At 46.4% G+C, this 9,581-nt stretch overlaps 1 protein-coding gene across 1 annotated transcript in view; it reads left to right on the top strand.

The window, feature by feature from the left end:
- The window catches only part of Ubap1 (ubiquitin associated protein 1), a 57,579-nt gene extending 48,434 nt beyond the window's left edge, over positions 1-9,145 (top strand). The window contains exons 5-7 of the mRNA XM_059254140.1: positions 6,556-6,738; positions 7,492-7,593; positions 8,087-9,145. Of these exons, the coding sequence (XP_059110123.1) occupies positions 6,556-6,738; positions 7,492-7,593; positions 8,087-8,227 (426 nt within the window). The 3' untranslated portion in view covers positions 8,228-9,145. The remainder of the gene's footprint in view (positions 1-6,555; positions 6,739-7,491; positions 7,594-8,086) is intronic.
- The last annotated feature ends 436 nt before the right edge of the window (positions 9,146-9,581 follow it).

The following is a 9,581-nucleotide window of genomic DNA, read 5'->3' on the forward strand; positions in this document are numbered from 1 at the left end:
GTGTTGGTGGTTTTAGTTGAGACAGGGTCTTAGTGTGTAGCCTGGGTCTCCTACCTCCACCTGGTGGTGTGGGGTCACAGGTGTGCGCCCTGTGCCTGGCTGGCTGGTGGTTGTCTCTGACCTGTCTCTCTTGCAGATGTTCCTTTCCTCTCCTAGCTTCTCCAGTCTCATTGTTCCTGTTTTTGTTTTTTTAATCATAACATGACTCTTTAGGATTTACATTTCTTCAGACCAAATGGTCACTAGTAACTGGGAGAAATCTGTCTTTTAAAATCTGTGGATTATAATTGTGTGCAGGCTTGGAAGGAAGGGTTGAAGGATGTATTAGGATGGATTGATAAAAAGAGGACAACTTTTCTCATCCTGGAGAAAATCTAAATTGTTTGTTTTTTTTGTTTTTCGAGACAGTGTTTCTCTGTGTACCCTTGGCTGTCCTAGAACTCACTTTGTGGACCAGGCTGGCCTTGAATTTACAGAGACCTGTAAGTTCTGTCTCTGCCTCCTGAGTGGTAGGATTAAAGTCATGTTGCACCACCTTTGGCAGAAAAATCTGATTTTGCTACACAAAATCAGGGCAGTTTCTTTGTCAGGTAGTATAAGCTCAGCTGTCGATGTGTGTTTCTGCCCCAGAACAACATTTCTGTATCCTGGGCTGTATAAATGTTAGAAGTCCCAAAGTTGCTCACTATCCTAGCTCATAGATGTTTTTAAATGAAGAAACTGTTTAGAGCCAGGAAGGAGCCTGGTTGCATTGGTAGGAGACCACAGTAAGCATTGTTAGCCAGTAGAAGGACAAAAGCTGGCTAGCCTTCCTAGTGCACCTTCCCAGCAGCAGCAGCAGCAGCAGCAGCACTTCTGTGAATGATGGTGTGAGCACCTCCACTGTCAGAGAGCTCCCGGCTTAGAAACGTGCAAGGCCCAGGGCAACTTGACAGACTGCTGAGCATCCTTGTTTCTCCTTGGAGTGGGCTGGATCCTAATTCCTCCTGGTCAGTTGCTGGTCTCTGGTCAGCACTGTATTCCTTTTCATGACATACTAGATGCAGTAGGTAAATGAAAAGCACCCTGGAAAGAAGGGAGTTGCCCTACCAGTACCCAGCCTCATTTAGATGAACCCCTCAGAGACCAAAACCAGAAAACCAACAGCATAGCCTTTTCTCAACCAGAACGCTGGTCATGTTTGCCCAGCCTGACTGTGGTGTCATCTCAGGGTCAGGAGAGGTCTGTCTTGGTGAACTCACTGCTTTCAGTTCATAGGTATGAACAGCTGGGGTTCTGCTGTTTCTTTAAGGAGGTTATGATCATTTCCCTTGGGAACAAAGCCTGGTTCCCATCTAGGCCTTTGTAGTGTGAGGTTTGGGAGCTCTCAATGAGAGAATTTCTCTCCAGGATCATAGTGCACCCCCTCAAATGGGAACTTTAGGAGAACTGACCTGGAGTCAGGCTCTTGCTATCTTAGATGGCCTCCCCCCTCCCTCTTGGTTTTTTGAGACAGGGTTTCTCTGTGTAGCTCTGGCTGTCCTGGAACTCGCTCTGTAGACCAGGCTGACCTCAAAGTCACAGAGATCCACCTGCCTCTGCCTCCCGAGTGCTGGATCAGAGGTGTGCACCACCACCAGGCTAGGTGGCTGTTCATTCTCATTGTTCAGGTTTTGATTCCATGGTTTACTGTTCATATAAACAAAATAACATTAGAAGTTAAGGAACTCATGGGTCCTCTTGAGTCACGAAATGGGCCCTTATTCTTAGGCTGGTGTAGAACTGCCTCTGAGTCCTTGTTCTGCTTTTGAATGAGGCTCATTATGCCCTGGGCCTTTGATCTGGTTTACACACTCACACTCAAGCGCCTTCCACCCGAAGTTTCTTCAGGAGATCACTTTCCACTTCACCTTCTCTGACTTCTGAATTTATTAATTGCAGCAAATAAAAAAAGAATAGCACCAGTTGTCTTTACAGTTTTTTTGCTGCCCCCTGGTTTTTGGATCAGCCCTGGCTGCCTGGAACTTGAGGGCACTTCTCCTTATACCTCCTGAGTGCTGAGGTTATATATGTTTGTCTTGTAAATTGCTGCTACTGCTGCTGCTGCTGCTGCTGCTGCTGCTGGTGGTGGTGCTGGTGGCGGTGCACGCCTTTAATCCTGGCACTTGGGAGGCAGAGGCAGGTGGATCTCTGAAGGTCTAGGCCAGCCTGGTCTACAGAGTTTCAAGCTAGCCAGTGCTATCTGCACATCCCTGCCTAAAAAAAAAAAAAAAAAAAAAAGGAAGAAGACATGAAACAACAAACAAAAAGAGTGAATGGAGGAGATAACAAAAACTCATGGACTCAGGTGTGCCTCTTCCTTCTGGTTAGTGGGACTATACGCACACTCCACCATGCCTAGCAAAAGGCACTTCCCATACAAGCCTGACAGCCTAAGCCAGAGTCACAGAAGCCAAGGTGGAAAGAGACCAGGCTCCAGAGCTGTTCTCTGACCTCCACAAGAGGACTTTGCCTCCCAAGAGCTAAGATTAAAAGTGTGCACCACTACTACTGGAGCATGCGTGTGTGTGTGTGTGTGTGTGTGTGTGTGTGTGTGTGTGTGTGTGTGTGTGCCTGCCTCCTGATTCCTGGGATTGCAGATGTGCGCCACCAAGATGGGGCTTTCTCCTCTGACTTTGTTTCCTTGTTTCTCCTAACCTGTTGTGGAAATTTTTGTAGTGTTTTGCTTTTGTTTTGGCAAGGTTTCTTGGTCCTGGGTTGGCCTCAAACTGGCTTTGTGGCTGAGTTTGGCCTTGAACTTCTGATCCTTGTTCTGTGCCTCAGTGCTGGGATCACAGATCTGCTAGGGTCCAGCCCAGGGTTCTCAGCATGCTAAGTGCTCTGCAGTTTAGTTACAGTCACAACCTTGTATAATTTCTTGCATTTTTAAACATTTTTGTAATTTTTTTTTGTTTTTTTGAGACAGGTTTTCTCTGTGTATCTCTGGCTGGGATACACAGAGATCCACCTGCCTCTGCCTCCCAAGTGCTGGGATTAAAGGCATGCGCCACTACTGCCTGGCTGTTTTTGTAAATTTTTATCACGTTAATTTTGTGTGTGTGTGGTTGTAGAGGTCAGAAGACAGCTTGTGGGAGCTGGTTCTATCCTTCTACAATATGATTTCTGGGGGTCAAATTCAGGTAGTCAGGCTTGGTGGCAAGTGCCATCTCCAGACCCTTTTTCTTTCCTCCCCCCACCCCCTCTCTCTCTGTGTCTCAAGATTGCTGTATTTTTTTATGATCGTTTGCCTGCATGTATATATGTGCACCATGTGTGTGCCTGAGGAAGTCAGAGTATGCTGGATTCCTGGGAACTGGAGTTAGACAGTGTGAGCGGCCATGTGGGCACTGGGACACAAACCCAAATCCTCTTCAAGAGCACAGGTGCTGAGCTGTGGCCAGCCTCCGAAATCCCACAGGTTCTGTCATTGCAGTAATTCTGAGGCTGGTGTCGGGCAACTCCACTTCCACCTGTAGAGGCTTTTGAGCCCTCCTTCAATCTCTGGAGAGTTTGAAATTTACTGTTACCTATCTTATCAGTTAGTGGGTTGGGCAGCCCTTCTCGGTCTCCACAAGCTGAGGGGAGCCCAGTTTTTAGTCACTGAATATGAAAAATTAAAATCATGGGCTGGAGAGATGGCTCAGAGGTTAGGTGCACTGACTGCTCTCCCAGAGGTCCTGAGTTCAATTCCCAGCAACCACATGGTGGCTCACAACCATCTGTGATGAGATCTGGTGCCCTCTTCTGGCCTGCAGTCATTCATGCTGTATACATAATAAATAAATCTTAAAAAAAAAAAAAAAAAAAATTAAAATCACATTTTATGCTTGCCAGTAAGTACATTTTATCTTTTTATAGAAAGAATTCCTAATGAGAAAGGACTGCCTAAATGCAGTAATGATCTTGTATCTGAGTTAGTATTGCACCACACATACACAGAATTGTACCCATAGTAATCATAATCATGCAGTAGAACCTTGATGAATGATTTGAAACACTCTGTTAGTAATTTTGACAAGGGATCCTTTTTTACATTTTGGAGATAGTCTTGCTTTGTAGTCCAGGCTGTCCCTGACTTCAGGATCCTCCTCCTTCCTAAGCCCCAGTAATAATGGATCCTTTTAAACATTATCCATATAGTGTATCCTTAGTTAGTATGGTGCCTGTTTGATTAATAAAACATTATGCGAAGGAGACATTCATGTATCTCTGTTCAGGAAGTATTCTCAGTCCTAATACTTAAAACAGAAAGGATACTTCCCTCCGTCCTAGCTTTTAAGAGCCTATGCATTGAGCTGGAGAGCTGGCTCAGTGGTTAAGAGTTCTTGCTGCCATTACAGAGGACCCAGGTTTGGTTCTCAGGACCTACAATGATGGCTAATAACCATGTCTCATAACATCTTCTGGGCTTTGCAGTCACCAGGCATGCACATGGTATACATACATAGATGCAGGCAAGCATATACATACATAAAAATCGAAAAACCTTTTGGTCTGGGCATGGCAGGGTGGTATATGCCTTTAATCGGAACACAGCGGAAGCAGAGGCAGACAGATCTCGTGAGTTCGAGGCCAAATTGATTTACACAGAGAATTCTAGGCCTACATAATGAGATCCCATCTTTAAAACAAAAACTGGGGCTGGAGAGATGGCTCAGTGGTGAAGAGCACTGGCTGCTCTTCCAAAGGACCTAAGTTTAATTCCCAGCAACACAAGGTAGCTCACAGCCATCTATAATGGGATCTGATGCTCTCTTTTGACATAAAGTTGATAGAGCACTTATATACATAAAATAAATCTTTAGTAAAACAAAAACAACCAAAACTACCTAATAGTCATATGACTATTATAATACCCTGTTGGCTATTTACATTGTTCCTAATGTTTATTACAAATGATGTTGAAATGACTGTTATATAAATACAAGCTTACATTTTTTATAGATTTATTTTATGTGTATGAGTGTTTTGCTTACATATGTTTGTATGCTATATGCATGCCTGGTATCCGCGGAGTTCAGAAGGATCTGAAGTTATGGACAGTTGTGAGCCACCATGTGGGTGCTGGGAACCAAACTCAGATCTGCAAGAGCAACAGGTGCTCTTAACCACTGAGCCATCTCTCCAGCCCCTAGGTTAGCATTAGTATTCCCAAAGACGAGGTTCCCTAGAAGTATACTAGATCAAAGAATTTTATCAGGCTTTCCACGTAGCCACATTTACCTGAAGGGGACAGATAACATTTCCAACAGCACAGTGTATTAGAGGACTGCACATATTCCAAAAGAACTTTCTGAAAATGTTTTTATTATTTTTGTTTTGTTTTGAGACAGGGTTTCTCTGTGTAGCTTTGGCTGTACCTGAACTCACTCTGTAGACCAGGCTGATGTTGAACCCAGACATCTGCCTGGCTTTTAGGGGGCTTTGTAAAGGGAGAGGCACGTATGTTGGAATAGTCCTGGTTCCTTGCTGGGCTCATGTGAGAGCTGCCTTCACGTCTTCAGAAGCTGGTGCTCTGGAGTCCACACAGAGCCAGCTCCTGAGAAGGCTCATATAATCTTGAGTTTGCAAAGGGGTTGGATTGGTTTATGTGGAGCTCCTACTCTTCCATGGCTCCTGTAACTTGCTGAAGCCCCTGGAAATGGGCTGCTTAGAGTATGCTTGAGGTGATATTTCAATGGAAGCTGCTAGTCTACAGGCCTGTGGTCTTCCTGGCTTTCCTCGGGAGAGTTTGAGAACATCTGGTTATAGCAGAATTTGCTTTAGGACAGAGGACTACTCATTACCTTTTCTGCCCAATAGAAAAAGAAAATAAGGAAAAATACGGTGTATTTTCTTTGGTTCTTGGGAGCTGAGCCACCATGAACAATCTTTGATCTTGTTCCCATGGTGAATGGGTCCTTTGGTCTGAGTGAGCTGAGCTGCCCTTGTGCCTTAGGCTTCACTATCAGAGATGTAACCAGTCAGATGAGAACTAGGGCGGTCCAGTGGCAAGCAGCAAGCTGCTTGTAGCCAGGGAAAGTACACTGTGGCCAGGAGTCCAGCCTAGTGTGGTAGATACTCCTATCTTGGCTCCAGGGGACAGCAGCGTTAGCAGGGAATGAAGCGGAGTATGTTGTGTGGGGCAAAGGTAAGTGCCCTCAAAATCCTGAGTTCCTGTGCTTACTGGGCATGGGAAGCCCAGACCAGTGATAAGGGAGTGAAACCAGGACAGTCAGTTCTAGAGAGGGAAAGTTTGAAGTGAATGACCCGTAAGGACTTTGAGATACAGGACTGATGGAATGCTAGAGAGAAATCTGCAAAGCCTGCTGCTCCACCATTAATCCTGTAGGTAGGTTCAAACTCTGAACTGCTTTTTAAGTCACGGGGATGAGGGCATGGAGCATGTGCCGTCTGCTTTCTCACATGCAGGGCTGTGGGGGAGGCTCCAGTGGCTGTGGGCACTTCCCAGCTTTCCTCTTGTCTGGTACTTGGTACTCTGGTCAGCAACCTGGGCCTCGGCTCATCTTGTTTTCAATCTTGTTTTCCTATTGCCAGGTCACCCCTCTAAACTTCTCAGTGTCCCAAGTGCCCAACATGCCCAGCTGTCCCCAGGCCTATTTCGAACTGCAGGCACTGTCTCCGAGTGAGCGGCAGTGTGTGGAGACAGTAGTCAACATGGGCTACTCATATGACTGTGTCCTGAGAGCCATGAAGAAGAAAGGAGAGAATATCGAGCAGGTGAGGTGTTGGTCTGCAAGGTGTGGGTGGCAGAGCATGGTGGCCTCAGTCAGGCTTGTGATCTGCCTGTCCTGGAGTGCCTGCAGCTCCAGCCTTCTCCTTTCTGGGTTTGTGGGGACCTGGACTATTATCAGGGAATCCACAAGTTCAGCAGTAGCACTTCTGGGGACTGCTTGGAGAAAGCCTGGGGGTGGGTACTGGAGCTGTCATCACCACCCCTTTTTTCTCTATCTCCAGAGAGGACAGAACTGAGCATATGGTTAGATGTCTCATCTAGACTTTTTTTTTCTTTTGAGATAAAGTTGTGTAGCCCAGGCTGCTTGGACCTGAGCTAGCCGAGGCTGGCACTGGACTCATGGTCCTTTGTTTTCACCTTCCGAGTGCTGGCATGTAGGTGTAGTCTACTACTCCTGGCTTACCTCCAGACACTTTTGTCACGACTGTACAGGAAGTTCTGAATAGTGTAGTATCGCCTTCAACCTTGGGGTCTTTTCTGACATGCACTGTATATTTTTATTGGACTGTCATCTTGTCCTGAGTGTTGAGTTGATGTTCTGGGAGTTGAGTCAGCTGTGACAGCACCTCCTTTGGGAAGTAGCTGTTCATTTCTAGAAAGGTGTGCCAGTCTGTTTACCAAGTCATGACTGTCCAGCATCTGATTACTGGGAAGGGACAGGGAGCTGACTTCACACAGATGGTCTAAAACTCTTAGCACAGAGGAGTGGCGGCAGCTCAAACTGTTTCTTTTCTCAGATTCTCGACTATCTCTTTGCACATGGACAGCTTTGTGAGAAGGGCTTTGACCCTCTTTTAGTGGAAGAGGCTCTGGAAATGCACCAGTGTTCAGAAGAAAAGGTAGGAACCTTTAGCATTCACGGGAGTTGTCTGTCTGGTGTTCTCCCTGGGCCCTCCATCCTTTCCTTTCCAGTGACTGCAGGAGAAACTGTCAAACACAGAACCCCTGTGTCCAGACAAGACGAGTTCCACCTTAGTATAGATGAAGCATGGAGTCAAATCCCAGTGATAGGAAGGGAAAATTGAGTTGGGCTATAAGCCAGGCTTTGAGTGGCGTGGGCCTTTGTTAGAATTTTTTGCCTTCCCTTCTACGTAGAGAGCAACCTTTAGGGGTTCAGTACTTTGCCTTGGTGGGAATATTCATGTGGGCAGTACGACTCTTACAGAGGTCAGCAAGTGAGTTCACAGCCCACCTCTGCTTGTTAGGGAACTATAGAAAGACCCATGAGATTCTAGTTGAAGGATACAGATCCTCCACCTGCAGTATACCTCTACATTCAGCTGGTCTGTGTGTCTGGACCCTTTTTATAATGTGTTCTCCTTTATCCCATAGATGATGGAGTTTCTTCAGTTGATGAGCAAATTTAAAGAAATGGGCTTTGAACTGAAAGACATTAAGGAAGTTTTGCTATTACACAACAATGACCAGGACAATGCTTTGGAAGACCTCATGGCCAGGGCTGGAGCCAGCTGAGACCAGGCCCTGCCACAGCCCTGCCACAGCACCACCATCCCCCAGGAGAACCTGCACAGCTCACTTGTGGGGAAGAAGGGACATGCTTCCAGATTTTCTTTGGGGGTTAGGTCAGGTGTGGAGATGACATTTGCTAGTCTCTGTGAGCCCAGGCCCGAGCTAGGGGGAAAAGTAGGAAGACTTGGGTACAAATGCCCTGCTGGCTCCTTCAATATTAAACATATCTGTATTTTGAGAAGTGTCCTTCCCACATTGGCCTTTCAGAAAGAATACTTGGATCTTTCTGGGGTCTCTTATTTCTTCAGCCAAAATCTGGCCTGGCTCCCCAGAGGCGTGGGAAGAAGAGGAGGGGCAGACTGCTGCTGTTTGGGGGCTAGATGCTTTCCTCTCAGCCACACCATAGGCAGACTGAACTCTAACCCAAGTTGAATACAAGAGAGGTTCTTCCAGGGGCCCACCTCCCCCAGCAGTCCTTAGTGTTACACTGGTTCTGGAATGTCTCTGCGGTACAAAAGATGCACTTTTCCTCATGGGCAGAGTCTTCTGCTAGGCGGTTCCCACGTGTCCCTGTCCAGACTGTTTCTTTTGGCTTAGACCATGACCCTCTACTGCCCAGGGCACTGGAGCCCCTGTGCTAGGAAGCTGTTGTCAGGTTGAGTGATGACTGGCCCCTTCTCAGCACACTGAGCTGGAGAGAAAACAGGCCATGACTGGTCACTCAGCACTAACCCCCAGTTCCTGACCAGCCTCCTCCAGCCCTGCTTTAGGACAACACGAGTAACATCTAGGCATAGAAACCACTCTGGTTTGTTTCTATTATGTTCGACACCATTAAAGATATAACACAGTCTTGAATCTAAAATAATTTGCTAACTATTTTGATTCTTCAGAGAACTACTAATAAAAACCTAAAAGGTATGTTGTGCTGCTTAAACTTCTTTATTTCAAAAAAACGGCTTGACTCAGGATGGCAGCAGGTGGCAGAATTCATTTCAGTACACTTTCCCACACTGGTGGCCTGTGGGACCCGGAAGCTGGCCCTACTGCCTTCTCTGGATTTTTGGTTTACAAATACAGACCCAAACAAGATCTCTTTGAAACTGATCTAGTGCAGTCTCTGGACCAAGGGCATATGCCTTCTTGCCAAGTGGAGGAGGGGCAGACTAGGCTTCAAGGTATTCTTTTAAAAATGAAAAGTCCCTTTGCCTGTGAATGCTACCATTCCTACAGCCACAGCAAGGCTAAAGTGCTTCCCCAGCTCTCAGTGGCACCGTGTAGCTGACAGAAATAATCCCTAAAGTTTCTAGTTCTGGAGTAGAATCCCACGTCCTTTTGGGGCTATTGGCTGGGAATG

The sequence above is a fragment of the Peromyscus eremicus genome, chromosome 2 (genome assembly GCF_949786415.1).
Source record: "Peromyscus eremicus chromosome 2, PerEre_H2_v1, whole genome shotgun sequence".
Classification (NCBI taxonomy): Eukaryota; Metazoa; Chordata; class Mammalia; order Rodentia; family Cricetidae; genus Peromyscus; species Peromyscus eremicus.